Source organism: Rana temporaria, chromosome 12 (assembly GCF_905171775.1).
Source record: "Rana temporaria chromosome 12, aRanTem1.1, whole genome shotgun sequence".
NCBI lineage: Eukaryota > Metazoa > Chordata > Amphibia > Anura > Ranidae > Rana > Rana temporaria.
The window spans coordinates 107,490,653-107,513,639 of record NC_053500.1 but is presented as its reverse complement, the minus strand read 5'-3'; the positions used below and the strand labels follow the sequence as shown (position 1 = coordinate 107,513,639).

The window sequence follows — 22,987 nt, the reverse complement described above, 5'->3', positions numbered from 1 at the left end:
CAAGTGGTTAAAAGAACCTATTTAGAAAAGAAAAAAATAACCTTTACAACCCCTTTAAGCCATTGTTCCTTTGAAGGAGGCATTTGTTGCATCCATCCAAGTACAATTTGCTTGCGAAACATAAATAAAGTTTCCTGTAAACAAGTCTTAGCATATCCATTCCACCTCTGACTCTCGACTAGTCCTAACAGACACACTTCTGAAGTGAATGGGACACATCCTCTCATCACTTCTGACAGTATATCCAGGACCTGTCTCCAGTATCTACTGATGCCAGGGCAAGACCACATTACGTGCTCGAAGTCAGCCCATGGTAGGTGACATATTACACACCCTGCATTGTCTACTCTCCCCATCAGGCTTAGTTTATATGGTGTAAGATAAACCTGGTGTATTATGTAAAACTGTATCAATCTTTTATTACTTGCGGGTGAGACTGTCAAATGTGATTTACACGCTTCGCTCCAAGTCTCATCTGTCATAGATGTACATATCATTTGGCACTTCCTCTTAATCTGAAGCAGGGTATCTTGGAAGGAATCAAATATGTGTACAGCTTGGATACTTATCCCTTTGGTCCCTGAGTTCTCAATATTCCTATAAGGGGGAACTTAGATATATCTATACCAGGGGTCACCAAACTTTTCAAACAAAGGGCCACTTTATTGCCCTTCAGACTTTGGGAGGGCCGGATTGGGGCCAGCAAGGGAAGAAAATGTCACGGGCCCGGCATCAGTGAGAACAAATATGGCCTCAGGGTTGGTGGTCAATAGAAGGAGGAGTATTCCCCCTATTAGTAGGAGGAATAGTATCCCATCATTGGTATCCGTGGATAATATAGTGCCCCATTGTTGGTGTCAATGGGAGGAATAGTGCCTCATTACAGTGGGAGGAATTGTGCCCCAAGGGCCGGATAAAAGCTAGCAAAGGGCCACATCTGGCCCTCGGGCCGCAGTTTGGAGACCCCTGATCTATACTTTTACTACCAAATTGGGCACTTAACGCATGTCTTAAAGCGGTTGTAAACCTGCATATAATTTTTTTTTTCTACACCTGCAAGGAAAAAGCCATAATGAGCTAATATGCACCGCATATTAGCTCATTATGAAATACTTACCTCGGAACGAGGTAGGTAACTTACCTGGTCCACGCCGAGCCTCGGCGTGTCTTCCGGGTATCGCCGCTCCAGCGCTGTGATTGGCTGGAGCGGCGATGACGTCACTCCCGCGCATTGCGTGCGGGAGATTTCCTTTCCGGCATGGGTCGGCGGGGCCGGCCCTTCAGCCGAGGATCCCCCCTGCGCATGCGCCGCTGCAATCAGCGGCGCATTGCGAGGAGAATATCTCCTAAACCGTACAGGTTTAGGAGATATTCTTTATACCTACAGGTAAGCCTTATTATAGGCTTACCTGTAGGCAAAAGTGAAAAAAGTGGGTTTACAACCACTTTAACTGTAAAAATCTATAAAAAAAATAATCGACTAGATTATATTGTGTTTTTAAATGATCAAATGAACATATATTTCCACTTTGGTATACCTGTTCCAGAGCTACTATTCCTTTTTGCTTCCAAAATATACTATCCTCGAGTGTATACAGTTCTTCAAACAAGGTATTATCCCACATAGATGGTTCAGCTGGGATATCTCTGAAGCCCGTTAATTTTTTAACCTCCTGCCATACTGATTGTACCAATGAGAGCATGGGAGATCTTGACCCTTGGTGTATGTGTACGCATTGCCTCTAAGGGCTCTTTCACACGGAGCGGACCGTTTCTGGGTCCGCTCCGTGTGTCTCCGTCGGCTCAGCGGGGTTCCCCGGGAAGCTGCCGGCGGATAGGGCGGTCCCCGCACACAGTGCAGGGACCGCCCTGTCTCAGCTCCGCTCTGCCCTATGGGGAACCGGATGCAGACGGACCGTCTGTCTGTCTGCATCCGTTCCGTTCCGCCGGACGGAAGAAAAATAGGGTTTTCTTCCATCCGAAAACCGGATCCCGACGGACGTGGACGCTAGCGGATGCTCCATCCGCTAACGGACGTGATCCCATAGGGATGTATTACAAGTCCGTTAACGGACTTGTAATAACGGACAGGCGGAGCGGACGTCTGAAAGGGGCCTAATGATACCAAAAAGTTCTCGGCTTGTAATATATTTAACAAGTACTTCACTACTCCCAGGATTTGTTCCTGTATAAGCCAATTACACAAATGTCTCATTTGTCCTGCCAAGTAATACAAATAGACATCTGGCAGCGCCAACCCTTCCTCTGCCTTTGGGCACTGTAGTGTTGTAAGCTTTAATTTACATCTACCTTTAGCCAATATAAATTTTATAAATTGTGAATTACATTTTTTAAATTACTTTTTAGGCATTACCACTGGGAAGTGTGAGAAGATGTACAGACACTTTGGTAGTAAAATCATTTTTATTAAATTTATTCTTCCCACCACTGACAGTGGTAGTTTACGCCAGATCCTCAGCTTGACTTGAATATACTCCACCAATGGAAGAACATTGGCCGTCAATGCATCCAGGTGTTCATGAGAGGGCACACCTGGGCACTGCCCAGGGGCGCCAGCTGCATGGGGGCCCCTGCACTTTCCCCAAAGCAGATGGTCCTTGAGGCCACGGTGCCCCAAAATAGGGGACCCCATGATGGTACTGAGAGTGATAGATACACAAGGGAGGCAGTCTGGCTCCTTCCTACTTGCTGTCTGTTTACCCACACTGTCATTAAAGGGGCCCCAGAGCATTACTTTGCCCAGGGGCCCATGATCCTATTAAGAAGGCCCTGCAGGGGCTGTCTTGTTATGTGGATCCCTAAATACTTAAAAGAGTCCACTATTTTAAGTGGGGTGTCCGTCATTTCCTCTGTTTCTATTTCTCGATGCAATGGCATCAGAGAAGACTTCTGCCAATTAATCTTAAGTCCTGAGTACTGGCCAAACGTATCTATTTTTTACTCATAGCCTTCCTCAGAATGCCATGTGTATCTTGCATATACAATATATTATCGTCTGCGTACAGTCCAATCTGTTCTATACTGTTGCCCATCTCTATCCCCTGGTATTCTTCAGACTGCTGGAATCGTAGAGCCAATGGCTCAATTGTAATAGCAAATAGAAGAGGAGATAATGGACACCCCTGCCTCATACCCCTAAATAAGTTAATTGGCGGGGTCAGTATACCATTAATCAATAGCTTAGATCGGGGGGGTTGCATATAATATTTTTACCCATTGTTTAAATCTATTTCCGAATCCAAACTTCCCCAGTGTTGCCTGCAAGAATCTCCACTCTACAGAGTCAAAGGCTTTGGCTGTATCAAGAGATGCCAAAGCCCCTGTCTCTGGAATTTACTCCTATATCTGTACTACCAATTGTGTTCTATGAATGTTTATCGATGTTGATTTACTGGTTATAAAACCTGTCTGGTCTGCATGCACTATAGATGTTATTAAGTCAGAAAAAAGGGAAAAATCTTCTGAACAGCCGCACTCAAAACAAACGTTGCCTTTATTGGTAAAATAAAACAGCACTACAAGCCACTATTCCTAGTGTTTAATCATTAAACACTGGGGTAGATTCAGCTAGGGGCGCGCACTATTTTGTAAACGCTATAAATTTTGCGCAAACCAATCGATAAACGCTTATTGCAATTTTTTTTTACCAAAAATAGGTAGAAGAATACGTATCGGCCTAAACTGAGGGAAAAAAATGTTATATATGTTTTTGGGGGATATTTATTATAGCAAAAAGTTTAAAATATTGCATTTTTTTCAAAATTGTCGCTCTTTATACAATTTATACAGCGATCAGTGCTATAAAAATGCACTAATTACTGTATAAATGTGACTGGCAGTGAAGGGGTTAACACTAGGGGGTGAGGAAGGGGTTAAATGTGTATCCTAGGTGTGTTCTAACTGTGTGGGGGGAGGGGGGTGACTGGGGGAGGTGACCGATGCTGTGTCCCTATGTACAAGGGACACAGATCGGTCTCCTCTCCTCTGACAGCACAGGGAGCTCTGTGTTTACACACAGTGCTCCACGTCCCTGCTGTGTTCCCGACGATCACGTGTACCCGGCGGACATCGCGGCCGCCAGGTACACGCAACGGCTTCCCAGCGATGCGCCGGGACAGTGTTTACCCGCTGCACGCCCCCCAGAGGCGCGCGTGGGTAATGCACTTTAAATGACGTCCAAAGCCGTCCAGTTGGCACCTGAGAGCCGCGCTGTTGACGTCTTTTGTCAATAGCGCGGGTCTCAAGTGGTTAATACTGCTTTAAGAGCCGTCAGATCACTTTTATGGGGCTCTCAAAGGGGCATCCCCTATAAAAGGGATTAATCACTTGCCCTTCTATTACGTAGGGGGCTAACACACCCCCTACGTGGTGGCAAGAAAGTAATTAAATAAATAATACATAAATAAAGTGTTAAAAAATAAAAGATAAATTAAAACACCCCGCACACACCCCATAAAAAATGCTTAAAGCGGTGGTTCCCCCTTAAAAACAACTTTTTTTTATTCCACTGCTCCCCCACATTCCATCACGATTAATGCTCTTAATATTTTTTTCCTGCTGTACATACCTGGGTACAGCATATTCACCCGTCCATCCGGGTTGCGAGTCCTGCGGGAGTGGGCGTTCCTCACAGGCTGTTGATTGACATTTTCCACAAAAACGAGCTCTCCCCCCGTCGCGTAAGCCGCGTCACGATTGGCGAAAGGAGCCGAACGGCGATGCGCATGCGCAGTATAGCGCCGACTCGCCGTTCGGCTCCTTTCGCCAACAGTGACGCGGCTTACGCGACGGGGGGAGAGCTCGTTTTTGTGGAAAACGTCAATCAACAGCCTGTGAGGAACACCCACTCCCGCGGGACTCGCAACCCGGATGGACGGGTGAAGATGCTGTACTAAGGTATGTACAGCAGGAAAAAAATATTAAGAGCATTAATCGTGATGGAATGTGGGGGGGCAGTGGAATAAAAAAATGTTGTTTTTAAGGGGGAACCACCGCTTTAAGGTGAGCATATATATGTAGCATCAACCAATCCTAGGGCCATAGTTTATGTTTAACTCTAAACCAATGACCTGTAAAGGCTTTAAAATCATTGCCTATCAGTGGCGGCAACCAGATTACCAGATTAGGGGGGCGGTGTCCCTGCGCCCCGTATAAGCGGCTGCCACTGTTGCCTATGGATAATTTCTCTAAGTACCTTAGTTTTTTTGCGATTCCACAGCCATGTGCAATTTTAAGACTTGACATGGATGTTATCAATTTACTCAAAGCAAACCCCATCTTTTATATTTTACCAAAAAATAAACGGTATAATATTGTGTTTGTTTGCACTAAAATTTATTTTGTTTTTCCTAAAAATATGCGTTTGATAAATAACTGCACCAATATCATGCAAAATAAAAAATTGCAGAAGCCACCATTTTATTCTCCATGGTCTCTGCTTTCAGAAAATATATGCTTTAATTTGGGGGGAGGGGGGGATTTACAGTAATTTTTAGCAGCAATGTGTGCAAAAAATGAAAACATTGCCCTGGTAGAAAGTGGTTAAAGCTGAACTCCATGCACAAAAACTTTTATTTAAATAGATTCTTCAACAGCCACAAAGGATATAACTCCACTTTGTGTGCGCCAAATTCCTTTGAAAGCTCATTTATTAACTTGTAAACGTAGCAGTGACATCATCACTGTGCTGTACATATCATGTGAAGAGGGCAGAGCTGTTGGAGGAACCCAGCATGCCCCACCCACTACAGGCTGCCTGCAGTAAACTACAGGAGGGGTGGAGACAAGACCAGTCACCATGCACAAAGAGAGAGAGCGGCAGTGACCAGTCTTTACCTGCACAGAGGCAAAGTTTACATTTGAAAGCAGCACAGATCTGGAAAAAATACACAAAGCACACCAAGATTCAAGAATACACATGCCTTCTGTGTTTAGATAATATTTGTTTATCCCTGAGTTCAGCTTTAAACTTTACATTTACATTAGCTTTTACTTTCAATCTTTTTATTGTTTTTTGTTCAAAGTACAAAAAGAAAGGATATAAAAGCAATAACCAATATGCGGTCAGACATAATACTGTCAATGGCCCAGATTCAGGTAGGGGCGCGCACTGGTAAGGCGGCGCAGCGTACCGTTTTTACACTACGCCTCCGTAAATTACTGGAGCTACGCTTCATTCACGAAGCATTTGCTCCGTAATTTGCGGCGGCGTTTCGTAAAAGGGCCCGGCGTAAGCGCGCGTAATTTAAATGATCATGTAGGGGGCGTGGATCATTTAAATTAGGCGCGTTCCCGCGCCGAACGTACTGCGCATGCTCCGTCGGGAAAATTTCCCGACGTGCATTGCGGTAAATGACGTCGCAAGGACGTCATTTGCTTCGACGTGAACGTAAATGGCGTCCAGCGCCATTCACGATCCACTTACGCAAACGACGCAAATTTCGAAAATCGCGACGCGGGAACGACGTCCATACTTACCATTGGCTGCGCCTCCTAATAGCAGGAGCAGCCTTACGACGGAAGTGACGTACGCAAACGACGTAAAACTCGAACTCCGGGGGCCCGTATGTTTGTGAATCGGCGTGAGTATGCAATTTGCATACTCTATGCTGACCACTACGGGAACGCCAGCTAGCGGCCAGCGTCAGATTGCACCCTAAGATACGACGGCATAAGAGACTTATGCCAGTCGTATCTTAGGCTACAGTCAGCGTATCTAGCTTTCTGAATACAGAAAATAGATACGCCGGCGTAGCGTTTGAATTACGCGGCGTATCTATGGATACGCCTGCGTAATTCTTTACTGAATCTACCCCAGTGATTATCCTAGCTTTTAAATTTAAAGTATGCCATCCAGTTGTGTAATTACTTTTAATATGTACTCATGTCCACTATCCCTCTTTGTTCTTAGTGTCAATGGAGCAGTAATCAGGGGATATGAAGAGGATGTGGGAGTTCGGACCTCATTTTATGGATTCACTGCTTTCACCATGTTATCCTCCCTGCACTTGTTACATGAAAAAGGGTTCCCAAAAATTCCACAGGACAAGGTAATGCCTGATAAGTAGGAGGGCCAAGCTCATGTCTTTCTTTACATTCTGTTTTTGAATAGATGATATATAAAAATAAAAAAATAAAATCTAAAGTGACCCTGTGCGTTGCCTGTGTGGTGAAAAACAACCAGTATATATAAGAATTTGTTTAAAAAGATTGGCACTGCAAATGTCTCTGCATTTTTACAGCTGTCACAAATAAATGCTGCTGTCCAAAGGTGCCCCCTTTTCGCATTCATCCAGAGCAGAGGCACCCTATTATAGGAGGCATGTTACTGGTCAGATCACTAGGTGAAGACAGAGGGGAAAATTTTTAGAAAATATGAAAGCAAAGTCAGGATTTGATAAAGTCCATGATAAAGTCAAACATATGTAGGTGGAATAATGGAAGCACAATCAGACATGAGCATATTGTGAGCATAATTATTATATTCAAATTTTCTCCTTGCATGTACAATTTATATGTAAATTCTCAAAGTATCCCTGTAAAGGAAATAATGTTCACCAGGCACCCACGGTTTGATTATGAGCATAAGGAGTAGGACCATCCACACATTGCCCGGATTCAGCCCGGATTCAGATACAATTGCGTAACAATATGCGGGCGTAGCGTATCTCATATACGCTACGCCGCCGTAACTTTGAGAGGCAAGTCCCGTATTCAGAAAGAACTTGCGCCCGAAGTTACGGCGGTGTAGCGTATGTGGGCCGGCGTAAGCCCGCCTAATTCAAATGAACCAGGCAGTGGGCGTGTTGTATTGAAATGAGCCGTGACCCCATGCAAATTAGGGGCCGATCGAACGGCGCATGCGCGCGCATGTTTAGAGTCACGTCGCAAATACTCCCCAAGATACGTTGGCTCAATGCTTAGTCGACGTGAACGTAACTTACGCCCAGCCCCATTCACGTACGACTTACGCAAATGACGTAAAATACGACGCTGTTCCGACGCTTCCGACGTCCATACCTTAACATGACTTACCCCTGCTTTATGAGGGGTAAAGTTACGCCGGACCGACGCCTTACGTAGCTAAATCCGACGGGCGCAAGTACGTTTCTGAATCGGCGTATCTACCTCGTTTGCATATTCGACGCGTAAATCAACGGAAGCGCCCCTAGCGGCCAGCGTAAATATGCACCCAAGATATGACGGCGTAAGAGACTTACGTCAGTCGTATCTTGGACTGATTCTAACGTAAATGCCTTTCTGAATAGGCGTATAGATGCGACGGTGCAGGTTTGGACTTACGATGGCGTATCTGGAGATACGCCGTCGTAAATCCTTTTTAAATCCGGGCCCTGAACTTAAATCACCCAGGAACCCATACTATTTTACATGTGTGGGCAATTGTTGTTATACAGTATGTTTGTCCAGATTTGTGCTAATAAAGATACTATTGTTTTATATTTTGCTTGTAATCATGATCATAAAGTTTCATGGGATTCCGTTCTAGTTTTTCCCTTATACAGTATATTATTAGGAGAATTGCTTACAGTATATTTCTACCGATAAATTTTTATTGCTGTCTTTATCCTTATTATGGAGATTTCCTTGCGCTTCTTGTCCCCAGAGACAGCAAGAAGTACAATGACTTGAAAAATGATTCACACCCCTTGACATTTTCCACATTTTGTCATGTTACAAACAAAAACATAAATGTATTTTATTGGGATTTTATATTACGGACCAACACAAAGTGGCACATAATTGTGAAGTGGAAGGAAAATGATAAATGGTTTTCAACGTTTTTTACAAATAAATATCTGAAAAGTGTGGCGTGCATTTGTATTCAGCCCCCCTGAGTCAATACTTTGTAAAGACACCTTTCACTGCAATTACAGCTGCAAGATTGGATGGAGAGCATCTATGAACAGAAATGTTCAAGTCTTGCCACAGATTCTAAATTGGATTTGGGTCTGGACTTTGACTGGGCCATTCTAACACATGAATATGCTTTGATTGAAACCATTCCATTGTAGCTCTGGCTGTATGTTTATGGTGTATGGGCAGGGCCGGATTAACAATGGGGCTGATGGAGCTGCAGCTCCAGGCCCCTTTCTCAAGATAGGCCCATTTGCCCAAAAAAAAAAAAAAAAAAAAAAAAATTTTTTTTTTTTAAGATTTTTTTTTTTTTAAGATCGAATTTGGGGGGTTGTAGCTCGATGACCAGAGGTCACAGAAACCCCACATTTGGGGGTAGGCATGGGAAGAGCTACCCCACAACTGGTTAAAATATGGGACGGCTATCATTTATGGTTCCGGAGATACGGGCCTGCTTGCACAGCCTGTCAGAAGCTACATTCAGAGCGGCCAATATAAATACAAGCTGACACACTACAGCCGACTGATAGGATCACAGTGCTTATAATAATTATTTGTATATTACTCATGGTAATTAACCCCTTGCCACCCAGGCCAATTCTGACACTTCTCTACTACATGTAAAAATCATCATTTGTTTTTTGCTAGAAAATGACTCTATGGTGGTCTTTGCACTTTTTATGTTGCAGGGTATAGAGCTGCACGATTCTGGCTAAAATGAGAATTGCAATTTTTTTGCTTAGAAGATAGATCACAATTCTCTCACGATTGTAGCGGCGTAACATCATCTTTCACATTAAAACAGAACAAAAAAATAAATAAAAAATGGGCTAACTTCATTGTTTTGTTTTTATGGTTTTTATTATTCATTGAAGTGGGAAAATGCAGTGTGACATAACATATTGCAGCAATAGCCATTGTATTCCCTAGAGTCTCTGCTAAAATATATATAATGTTTGGCAGTTCCAAGTAATTTTCTAGCAAATAATATTGCTTTTTTAACTTAAGAAACAAGTGTTGGACTTTAAGTGGTTAAATTTAGTTACAATGTTAGTTAGTTACAATGTTTCATTTTGTTTACAAACTTCGCAGACTGCCCAGATTTTTTCTTTACACACAGAAGTGTATCCCTTTGATCTAAGAAGGAAGTGTCAGTTACAATGTTTCCTGTTAAAAACTTGGCAGACTGCCCAGATATTTTCTTTTGACAGCTGAAAGTCTCTCCACTTGTTATATGAAAGAATCAGCAAACTCTGCATTGAAGATCGTCAGGGGGGTTGAATCGAGATCATGATTTTTTTAACGATTAATTGTGCAGCTCTAGTACGGTATTTGCGCAGCAATTTTTCAAACATGTTTTTTTGGAAAAAAATGTTTCATTCATTAAAAAAACAGTTAGTTAGTTAAGTTAGCACAATTTTTTTTGGTATCCTAAGCGATGCTTTACATTTTATTAGGTTACATGTTTAGAGTTACAGAGGAGGTCTAGTACTAGAATTATTGTTCTCGCTCTAACGATCGTGGCATATGTAACCTGTGTGTATCTGGCTCTGATACTACCAGTGCCTACCCAGCCACTGACTAGTATCTCTCCCCAGCCTGTCCCCACACACCCTCTCACCTGCTGACCTGTGGATGGGGGAATCACTCCTGCAGTGTTATTGTGTTCTGCCAGTGCGTACAATGATCAGTGTTGCTAACTTTAGCTGGCAGCACTGATTGTTTTAAGAAAAAAAAACAGGCTGGTTGTACTCAAGTTGATTAATAGATTGACTTGTGTAAAACCAGCTAGCCCATACATAGATTGACTATGGCTGGTCTCTGCATAATTGGCGTAATTTCAATCCATGTATGACCCGCTTAACCACTACTCAGTCCCTAAATATCCTTCCACTCCTGTACATAGTGCTCACTGTCATGCTCTCCACACTTCTCTCCTATACATAGTACCCACTGTCATACCCTACACACTCCTCTCCTGTACATAGTGCCCACTGTCATACCCTCCACACTCCTCTCCTATACATAGCGCCCACTGTCATACCCTTCACACTCCTCTCCTGTACATAGTGCCTGCTGTCATACACTTCTCTCCTGTACTTAGTGCCCACTGTCGCACCCTCCACACTCCTCTCCTGTACATACTGCTCACTGTCATACCCTCCACACTCCTCTCCTATACATAGTGCCCACTGGCATACCCTCCACACTCCTCTCCTATACATAGTGTTCACTGTCATACCCTCCACACTCCTCTCCTATACATAGAGCCCACTATCATACCGTCTACATTCCTCTCCTGTACATACTGCCCACTGTCATACCCTCCACACTCCTCTCCTGTACATACTGCCCCATCATACCCTCCACACTTCTCTCTGGTACGTACTACCCTCTGTCATACCCCCTCACTCTTCCTGTACATACTGCCCATTGTCATACCCTTCACACTCCTCTCCTGTACATAGTGCTTTTTTTCGTACCCTTTGTACTCCTCTCCTGTACATAGGTCCCACTGTTAGACCCTCCACATTCCTCTCCCTCACCTGCACATACTTCCCACTTACTGTATATACCGTCCATACTCCTCCCCTATTTTGCTTACCCACAAAAACTGTTCTTTAAAATTATACTGAATATCCTCAATGTTACCAGCTCTAGAATGGACACACTTTTGTTAGTTCAACTAAAGGAAATATCAGTTCTCATATTTGTGAGAGTGGGTATTACCGCGCTATCAGAGGGAGGGTGGGGAGGGGGGGGTGGGGTGCAGCTGCGGCACTGGAAGGTGTATCAGACCATAAGTAATATTAATGGGGAAGGTAGTGCTGCGCTATGTGTGGAGGATGGAGAGGTGGAAAGGAAGTGAAGGGTGGTCTGACTGTGATAGTACAAACAAAAATGGCTTTAAAAAGAGCCGATCAGTGAGCAGGCTGACAAACTTATAAATATTCTAGACAAAAGTGCAAGTAACATAAATTCATACGTTCTTCTAAGTGGAAGGGAATACACAATCAATAAGGTGATGAGAGGTGCAAATAAAGATATACAATCTGTGTCACACAACCCCCAATTAGCTCTGCTGGGCTCAGTGATGAGCTAGTGCGAAAAAGTCCATAAAGCAGTAAACTGGTGATAAAGATCGATAAGGCAAAAACTTTAACACTAACACCAGAGATCTAAATAATAATAATAATTGAAAGTCCAAAATAGGGAAGTGATGGTGTGGGTCCGAATCGATAATGTGAAGAAAACGTGGGTATCCAGTGATCCTTTTAAGGTGACTGAGGATGTCCCCTTACCTTACTGCTGTAAGGTAACAGCATATGACTCCAACCACATATGGTTTATCCAAAAGGGCTCTGGTCCAGGGAAACTAGGTCCTCCTTGGAAGTCGCGTCCCAGGATGGCCAATGTCTCGCGCCCGGGGGGATAAAACCACCAATAGTGTGATATTGTTTTAAAACTTTTAATCAACATAAAATTAAAAGCGAGGGTACTCACATGGTTAAAATTAAATCAGGCATATAAAAAAGAGGGGCAATCGTTCGCCAACGTCACCTTCGGTACCTCTCAGTAGGCTCTTACGCGTATTCGTCACAAGCGTGACTTCTTCAGGAGTAATGAAAGGTATAAAGGGGATCCTTTATATAGGGTGACATAGTTAGTGGGCTGTCAGCAAAACGAGTGATCAATTTTGCCATTCAGGAAATTAAGCTGCAGCCATTTTCTTGTAGTCTACTGCTGTGTGTTTAATAATTGTATATTTAGCAAACCAGGTTGTATTGATTAATGGTATATGCCAGATGGGTAGCAGCCTAACACCCTATATGTCAATTGAATTAAGGAAAAAATGCAAGAAAGACACATATTTTGTGTCCCCAACAAAATGGCGCCCGTCCTATTTCCGGCCAGACGTTAATATGGCACTAATGACACGCTGTTGGGGACACAAAATATGTGTCTTTCTTGCATTTTTTCCTTAATTCAATTGACATATAGGGTGTTAGGCTGCTACCCATCTGGCATATACCATTAATCAATACAACCTGGTTTGCTAAATATACAATTATTAAACACACAGCAGTAGACTACAAGAAAATGGCTGCAGCTTAATTTCCTGAATGGCAAAATTGATCACTCGTTTTGCTGACAGCCCACTAACTATGTCACCCTATATAAAGGATCCCCTTTATACCTTTCATTACTCCTGAAGAAGTCACGCTTGTGACGAATACGCGTAAGAGCCTACTGAGAGGTACCGAAGGTGACGTTGGCGAACGATTGCCCCTCTTTTTTATATGCCTGATTTAATTTTAACCATGTGAGTACCCTCGCTTTTAATTTTATGTTGATTAAAAGTTTTAAAACAATATCACACTATTGGTGGTTTTATCCCCCGGGCGCGAGACATTGGCCATCCTGGGACGCGACTTCCAAGGAGGACCTAGTTTCCCTGGACCAGAGCCCTTTTGGATAAACCATATGTGGTTGGAGTCATATGCTGTTACCTTACAGCAGTAAGGTAAGGGGACATCCTCAGTCACCTTAAAAGGATCACTGGATACCCACGTTTTCTTCACATTATCGATTCGGACCCACACCATCACTTCCCTATTTTGGACTTTCAATTATTATTATTATTTAGATCTCTGGTGTTAGTGTTAAAGTTTTTGCCTTATCGATCTTTATCACCAGTTTACTGCTTTATGGACTTTTTCGCACTAGCTCATCACTGAGCCCAGCAGAGCTAATTGGGGGTTGTGTGACACAGATTGTATATCTTTATTTGCACCTCTCATCACCTTATTGATTGTGTATTCCCTTCCACTTAGAAGAACGTATGAATTTATGTTACTTGCACTTTTGTCTAGAATATTTATAAGTTTGTCAGCCTGCTCACTGATCGGCTCTTTTTAAAGCCATTTTTGTTTGTACTATCACAGTCAGACCACCCTTCACTTCCTTTCCACCTCTCCATCCTCCACACATAGCGCAGCACTACCTTCCCCATTAATATTACTTATGGTCTGATACACCTTCCAGTGCCGCAGCTGCACCCCACCCCCCCTCCCCACCCTCCCTCTGATAGCGCGGTAATACCCACTCTCACATTTTCTAGCATTCTTTCGCACTCATTACTGCAGCCATCATGGATGTCTTCTCGTTCCTAGATAAGAGGCAGGTCAATCTTGAAGATGTTTTTAATGCTACTGCACCCGTTAAGAAAAACAGTGACCTAGAGAGCCTCATGAGGAAGCTAGGGCATAATATGGAAAAAAAGATCAGTTTATGGTGGGACATAGTTACTTTTGAACGTTACATTAAGGATAGCATTGTCCCACGTCGCCTACGATGGGACCTAACCCCCAATGACGGCCTGACAGACCAGGATTCAATAAATGAATGGTTTAAATTTTTCAATACTAAAGGGTTAGAACTTTTGATGTTCCTATTAGAGAGGAAAAAGAGAAAGTTGAAACTGATCGAACAGATTATCCTAGAGGTCAAAGAAGAACTAGAAGCATACAAAGACTCAGCAGACCTTGTAAGATGTACAACACAACTCAATACAGATCTAACAAAGAAAGACAAGGAAGTACAACATAGAAAAAGCAAGAAATATAGTCGTGATATGAACGATTTTAAAACTGATCACACGTTTAAATGGCAGAGCCAATTGGGCCGTTCAGACCCTATTTCAACCTACTCCACACCAGAGAGGAATGTAAGAGTGCACTCACCCATAAGAGTAATCAACTATACTGGACCCACCCAAGAGATATATGATAGGAATAGGCATGAATCACTCCGTCCATATAGACAAGAAGAGAGACAAGGCAACTATAGTCAACATACCCCCTATCTGGAAAAAACGCAAAAATAACAACAATGGCCATAATCATGGACAAAGACCGCCACAAGATCAGAGGGACAATAGACCTCAGCCCCAAAACCAACGAGACAATAGAGGTGGAGGCTATGAGAACAGAGGCCGCCCATACGAAACCAATTACTATCAGGGACGTCCAAATGAATATCATGATAACAGAGGATACACACATGAACAGAGAAGAAGAAGCCCTGCACGTTCAAATGACCGAAGAGAGGGAGATTGGAGTTATCATACTCATCGTCCCCAGGACAGGAGCCCAATTCCCACACGTAACTACTATGCACCTCTAGAGCAGAGAACAGTGGATGATAGAGTGGAGAGACACCAAAATCCCAATTTTTCTTTTTTAGAGAGGGGTCGAGAATACCCCCCACCCCGACATACAGAGGAAGCAAGAGCTTACAGAAGAACCCCAGAAAGAAAAGGGGACAGCGAGGAGGAAAGAGAACACAAAAGAAAAAGAACAGAAAGGGAGAGGGAATCTTCAACCTAAGTGGACTTCCACTCACACATGAAGAGATCTGGGTCCTAGATAAGGGTCTCAAATATGCACCAGTAAAAAATCTGGACAAATTCCAGACATACATAGGAATTCAAAAATATGTCAGGAAATTAAATATAAAAAAGTACATGATCAGTAACCCTTATAAAATCAGAACCACCGATTTAGATGAAGGAATTAGACACAGCACTCTGAAGAACAAATCTACTTTTAACCCGTCTGTGAAAGACAATAAATGTGTAGAGGTCTTTAAAAGATTGGTCACAGGAGAACTAATGGACCTAAAAGTGAAGAAAAAAGAAGAACCTAAACACATTAGGAGTGGAATACGGAAATTGATGAAAAGAAAGGATCTAGTAGTCCGACCAGCCGACAAAGGTGGAGGTATTGTGGTACTCTCCAAGGAACAATACAAAACAAGCATGGATCAGATGCTAGGAGATACCAACACTTACAACCGCCTTTTGGGCAATCCTATGTTTAAATGTAGAAAAGCCTTGGAACAGATTGTCCATTTAGGACTAAAAAGAGGAATTTTGGACAAGAAAGAAGCATTATATTTGATTCCTACATCATGTCGTACACCTATTGTGTACTCACTCCCCAAAATACATAAAGACAGCACGAACCCACCACCAAGGCCTATAGTAAATGGAATTGATTCCCTAACCGCAAGAATGGGGCAATACATTGACTTTTACTTACAGCCAGCAGTTCAGAACACAAGAGCGTACCTAAGAGACACAAAACAGATGTTACAATGCCTGGAAGGTATACCGAAAGAAGATGGACCCTTTTGGCTAGCAACAGCCGATGTATCGTCGTTATACACAATTATATTACATCACCTAGCATGCGAAGCAGTCAAATGGGGCCTCAGAAAACACTCCCAGCTGCCCTGCACCCAACGGAAATATCTGGTAAAAAGCCTGGATTTTTGCCTAAAAAATAGTTATTTTTGGTATGGTGGTAATTACTTCTTCCAGAAAACCGGCGTAGCCATGGGGGCAAAATTTGCCCCTAGTGTGGCTGGGCTCTTCATGGCCCAATGGGAAGAAGAGAGAATCTTTTCCGAACCACCCGATGCTTTGTACATATATAAAAGATATATTGATGATATCGTGATTCTGTGGAAGGGTGAGAAAGAAACACTACTAGATTTTCTACAAGCTTTAAATATCAATGATAGAAATATTAAACTTTCTTGGGAAATTAGCAACAAAAAGATCACGTTTTTAGACCTAGAGGTTGAACAAGCAAATAATGGACTTTGTTCGAAAACCCATTTTAAAAGTGTAGATCGGAATAGCTATTTGCCGCTTGAAAGCTGTCATCATAGAAATTGGCTTTTTAACATACCAAAAGGGCAACTCATGCGTCTAAGACGTAATTGTACAGACAAAGACATTTTTCTTATCCAAGCAAAAGACATGGGAGAACGTTTTAAACAAAAGGGATACAATAACTCCTTCATCAACCAGAAAATTGCAGAAGTGGCAACAATGGACAGATGTACCCTTATGAGTGACCGGTCTAAACAAAAAGTACAGAAAGACCTGATGCCCATCATCTTCGATTACAGTATACAACATAAACGTATTGAAAAAGTCATCAGACGCCATTGGAACATATTATTGGCAGACAAAGAACTGGCGAGCGTTCTTCCACCGATCCCAAAATTTGTATACAAAAGGGCACCCACCATTAAAGACAAAATTGTTAAAAATGTGCCTGACCCACCTAAAAGTAACTTTTTCTCCTTCTTCACTGGCAAAGGTTTTTTTCCATGCAAGCGATGCTTTGCATGTTCAAGAACATATAAACCCAACCAAAAGAAAAAGGATTTTACTGCAACAAGTACAGGAGATACATATGAAATAAAAGAATGTATTTGCTGTAACACAGAGGGAGTCGTATACGCACTCGAATGTAGCTGCGGATTACAATACATAGGCCGGACCAAAAGAGCACTACGAGTGCGTATAAAAGAACATGTCCAAAACATTCTCAAAGGTTTTGATAAACATAGTGTCTCGAGACATTTTCTCACGCATCATAATAAAGATCCGACACACCTGAAGTTCTGGGGCATAGAGCCCTATGTGAGACACTGGCGAGGTAGCCACAAAGTTAGAACATTGAGCCAGCTAGAATCCCGCTGGATATTTACTTTGGATACTTTTGCACCTCGAGGTCTAAACATAGATTTTGATCTTAACTGTTTTCTGAGTGACCGATAAAATAACTACCTTCAATTCATGTATCCTAACTTCCCGCTTCACTTACCTCCTTCGCTTCCCTTCCTAACATATTATTGATGGTGGAATTTTTTTTTAGTTTAATCTATATGTGGCTCAGTCCGCGCACGTCATTTATGGTTTTGACCTCAGGTGGCATATAAATTCCATTGGTTTTGCAAATTAATCCATATGTGTATATATATATGTGCTTTTAACCTATTATCTATATAGAATTTTTAACCTCTTAAAATATTTTAAATATATATAAAAAATATTTTTTCTCCGGCTTCCAACAAACTTTTTAATTATCCATATTGTTCTTATATAGCTCTTTATCTGTCAAATATGTAGCAATTAACGGGTTAATATGCAGTGGTTAACCCCCTTCCCCGACCTCTTTCTCATTTCTCATGTTTTTACTGATGAGATGCCGTTTTTACTATATAGAGGCTTAGGAAACATGGCCGCGGCTCTACTTCCGGTGGCTACAACATGGCCGCCTCCCTACTTCCGGCGGCGCTCGTTCCGACGAACGCCGCTGTTATGTATATATTTTTGTTAAATATGCCATCCAGCCGTTTTGCGGCACTCTTAGTGGTCGCGGGATCCCGTGCTGGTTCCCGTTCTAGCGGTGGGCTCCGCGGCCAAATAGGTGGGACGTACGCCCAGTGTCTTGTGAGACACAGAGTGACGTCCTGTGAGCTCCAACAAAATGGCGCCCGTCCTATTTCCGGCCAGACGTTAATATGGCACTAATGACACGCTGTTGGGGACACAAAATATGTGTCTTTCTTGCATTTTTTCCTTAATTCAATTGACATATAGGGTGTTAGGCTGCTACCCATCTGGCATATACCATTAATCAATACAACCTGGTTTGCTAAATATACAATTATTAAACACACAGCAGTAGACTACAAGAAAATGGCTGCAGCTTAATTTCCTGAATGGCAAAATTGATCACTCGTTTTGCTGACAGCCCACTAACTATGTCACCCTATATAAAGGATCCCCTTTATACCTTTCATTACTCCTGAAGAAGTCACGCTTGTGACGAATACGCGTAAGAGCCTACTGAGAGGTACCGAAGGTGACGTTGGCGAACGATTGCCCCTCTTTTTTATATGCCTGATTTAATTTTAACCATGTGAGTACCCTCGCTTTTAATTTTATGTTGATTAAAAGTTTTAAAACAATATCACACTATTGGTGGTTTTATCCCCCCGGGCGCGAGACATTGGCCATCCTGGGACGCGACTTCCAAGGAGGACCTAGTTTCCCTGGACCAGAGCCCTTTTGGATAAACCATATGTGGTTGGAGTCATATGCTGTTACCTTACAGCAGTAAGGTAAGGGGACATCCTCAGTCACCTTAAAAGGATCACTGGATACCCACGTTTTCTTCACATTATCGATTCGGACCCACACCATCACTTCCCTATTTTGGACTTTCAATTATTATTATTATTTAGATCTCTGGTGTTAGTGTTAAAGTTTTTGCCTTATCGATCTTTATCACCAGTTTACTGCTTTATGGACTTTTTCGCACTAGCTCATCACTGAGCCCAGGAGAGCTAATTGGGGGTTGTGTGACACAGATTGTATATCTTTATTTGCACCTCTCATCACCTTATTGATTGTGTATTCCCTTCCACTTAGAAGAACGTATGAATTTATGTTACTTGCACTTTTGTCTAGAATATTTATAAGTTTGTCAGCCTGCTCACTGATCGGCTCTTTTTAAAGCCATTTTTGTTTGTACTATCACAGTCAGACCACCCTTCACTTCCTTTCCACCTCTCCATCCTCCACACATAGCGCAGCACTACCTTCCCCATTAACAGTTCTCATATTTGTTCTGCCCCATTATTAGTACTCATTTAATTTTGTGATTACTACTGTGATGTATAGAGGAACATCGGGGATCTCAGCTACTCTAAATATAGCACTTATGTAAAAAAGTGGCCCTGAAAATATTTTTTAAATGTTGGCAACTGTGCACTTAGGCACTGCCCAAGGGCCACTGTCCACCGGGTCAGTAGGGGGCCCCATGAGAGGCTCCTGGGATCCTGTGATAATAAAGCTGTAGTAAACTTTCCTGACATTACTACTTTTTAGAGGCCCTGGGGTAGGTTATGCCACAATGTACAAGTATGCACAGCATATTAGCACATTAGTGTACACTTACATTTTCAGACTGAGCCCTCCAGTGCTGCGATGAATCAGGCGGGGCCCGGGCGCTTCCATCTTCACCCGGTCTTCCTTCTGGGTTCTGTGCCTTTGGTCACTTGCCTTGGCTGGGCTGCGTTCATGTAATTCCCACGCATTTATTTATTATTTATTTCACCCCATTCACACCTCCGCGACAAAACGCCCGACGCCGACCGCTCGTGCCGCTGGAGGGGAGAATTCCCATTGCTGTCTATGAGATGGTTCACATCTCATAGACGCCGTACACCTGCGGCATGAAAAAAAGTCCCGGACCCTTTTTTTCAGGCAGCATTGGCGTTCGGCCATACAAAGCAATAGGAAGGATTTGTAAAAAAAAAGTTACACTATTCGCGGCAAAATACGCCGCGTACGCGGCGTTACTTGTCGCGGAGGTGTGAATGCAGCCTAAAAGGCCCCACCAAAATCCTCAGCACCAGGCCCATGATGTTCTTAATCTGGCCCTGTGTATGGGTTGTTGTCCTGCTGGAAGGTGAACCTCTGCCCCAGTCTCAAGTCGTTTGCAGACTCTAACAGGTTTTTTTCTAAGATTGCCCTGTATATCGCTCCATCCATCTTCCCATCAACTCTGACCAGCTTCCCTGTCCCTGCTGACGAAAAGCATCCCCACAACATGATGCTTCCAACACCATGTTTCACGGTGGGGATGGTGTGTTCAGGGTGAAGTGCAGTGTTAGTTTTCCACCACACATTGGGCCGGATTCAGAAAGAAGATACGATGGCGTATCTCCTGATACGCCGTCGTATCTCTGAGTCCGGCCGTCGTATCTATGCGCCTGATTCATAGAATCAGGTTACGCATAGATATGCCTAAAATCCGACAGGTTTAAGTGACTTACACTGGGCCAGATTCAGATAGGTCAGCGGATCTTTAGATCCGCGTAACCTATCTGATTTACATTACGCCGCCGCAAGTTTTTGAGGCAAGTGCTTTATTCAGAAAGCACTTGCCTCTAAAGTTGCGGCGGCGTATCGTAAATCCCCCAGCGGAATTCAAATTCCGCGGCTAGGGGGCGTGTAAAATTTAAATCAGGTGCGTCCCCGCGCCGATCGAACAGCGCATGCGCCGTCCGCAAAATTTCCCAGCGTGCATTGCTCCAAATGACGTCGGAAGGACGTCATTGGTTTCGACGTTAACGTAAATTACGTCCGGCCGTATTCGCGAATGACTTACGCAAATGACGTAAAAAAATCAAAACCCTGCGTGGGAACGACGGCCATACTTAACATAGGATACGCCGCACATACCCCTTCTATAGCAGGGGTAACTTTCCTCCGGAAAAAGCCGAACGCAAAAAGCGGCGGGCGGTCGTTCGTTTCTGAAACGGTGTAAATGCTCATTTGCATATTCGACGCGAAAAAGATACGGAAGCGCCACCTAACGGCCGGCCTGGAATTGCAGCCTAAGATCCGACGGTTTAAGTCACTTACACCTGTCGGATCTTAGGCATATCTATGCGTAACCTGATTCTATGAATCAGGCGCATATATACGACGGCCGGACTCAGAGATACGACTTCTTTCTGAATCCGGCCCATTGTGTTTTGTTTTTAGGCCAAAAAGTTACATTTTGGTTTCATCTGATCAGAGCACCTTCTTCCACATGTTTGCCGTGTCCCCTACATGGCTTCTCACAAACTGCAAATGGGATTTCTTATGGCTTTCTTCTTTACACTCTTCCATAAAGGCCAGATTTGTGGACTGCACAACTGATAGTTATCCTGTGGACAGATTCTCCCACATGAGCTGTGGATCTCTGCAGCTCCTCCAGATTTACCAGTTGTGCTCTTTCCATTTTTGGATGATGGATTGAACAGTACTTTGTGAGATGTTCAACGAATGGGATATTTTTTTTATGACCTAATCCTGCTTTAAACTTCTTCACAACTTTATCCCTGACCTGTCTGGTGTGTTCATTGTCCTTCATAATGCTGTTTGTTCACTAAGGTTCTATAACAAACCTCTGAGGGCTTCACAGAACAGCTGTATTTATACTGAGATTAAAGTACACACAGGTGGACTCTATTTACAATTAGGTGACTTCTGAAGGCAATTGGTTCCATTTGATTATAGTTAGGGGTATCAGAGTAAAGGGGGCTAAATACAAATTCATGCCACACTTTTCACTTATTTATTTTCGTTCTACTTCACAATTATGTGCCACTTTGTGTTGGTTTATCACATAAAATCCCAATAAAATAAATTTACATTTTTGGTTGTAACATGACAAAATGTGGAAAATTTCAAGGGGTATGAATACTTTTTCAAGGCACTGTGCAAATCTCATCATAAGGAGGAAAATCCCTACTTTGATACCTAATTGTTACATAAATAGGCACCCCTCCCCCACCTTAAAAAAATTTCCACTCTACTTCTCGTTGACAACCAAAACATTTTGGATTTCTGCTCTACTCCTGTTCCTGGGACAAATGTCTTACTTAGACCCCTTTCACATTGGGGCGTTTTTCATGCGGTACAGCGCTAAAAATAGCGCTGCTATACCGCATGAAAAATCATGCCCTGTAGTCTTCAATGTGAAAGCCCGAAGGCTTTCACACTGAAGCGGTGCGGTAGCAGGAACGCTCCAAAAGTCCTGCTAGCCGCATCTTTACCGCGGTATAGGAGCGGTGTGTTCACCGCTCCTATACCGCGCCTTCCCATTGAAATCAATAGGAAAGCGCTGTAATACCGCGGTAATACCGCCCGCAACGCGTGCGGTATTAACCCTTTTTCGGCCGCTAGCGGGGGCTAAAACCTCACCGCTAGCGCCCGAATATCGCGGTAAATACGACGGTATAGCCGCGCTACAAGTAGCGCGGCTATACCGTCACCGCGGCTGCACGCCTCAGTGTGAAACCAGCCTTATAGTGAAGGAGAATACAATACTGAACAATAAGGTGACCAGATTTGTAAAAGCTCCCAGCACAGTTACCAAGCTGTCACAAATACCCCCTAATCTCTGGTTTTGATTGGGAGCTGGTGGGACCATCTCGCGATCATGTGAAAATGGAAAAACGCATGTAATGAGAGTCCGAAGGCCGCACACCCCAAGGAATATACAAATCAGGCTCACGATCATGTGACCACTGTGACAGCCAATCCCTGTGCTCACATGATTGGGAAGTCTGTTCTGCTCCCTTGTGTAAGGACCCCGTTAAAGGGGGGCCTGGAGGAGGCAGGACGGTGTCAAATTGAGAACCTAGTAAGGTCTGGAAATACAATTTC

At 43.2% G+C, this 22,987-nt stretch overlaps 1 protein-coding gene across 1 annotated transcript in view; it reads left to right on the top strand.

Annotated features, from left to right (window-relative positions):
- Positions 1–22,987, top strand: part of ST6GALNAC1 (ST6 N-acetylgalactosaminide alpha-2,6-sialyltransferase 1) — a 219,199-nt gene that overhangs the window by 134,465 nt on the left and 61,747 nt on the right. Inside the window, exon 5 of the mRNA XM_040330101.1 lies at positions 6,932–7,070. Coding sequence (XP_040186035.1) covers positions 6,932–7,070 — 139 coding nt within the window. The remainder of the gene's footprint in view (positions 1–6,931; positions 7,071–22,987) is intronic.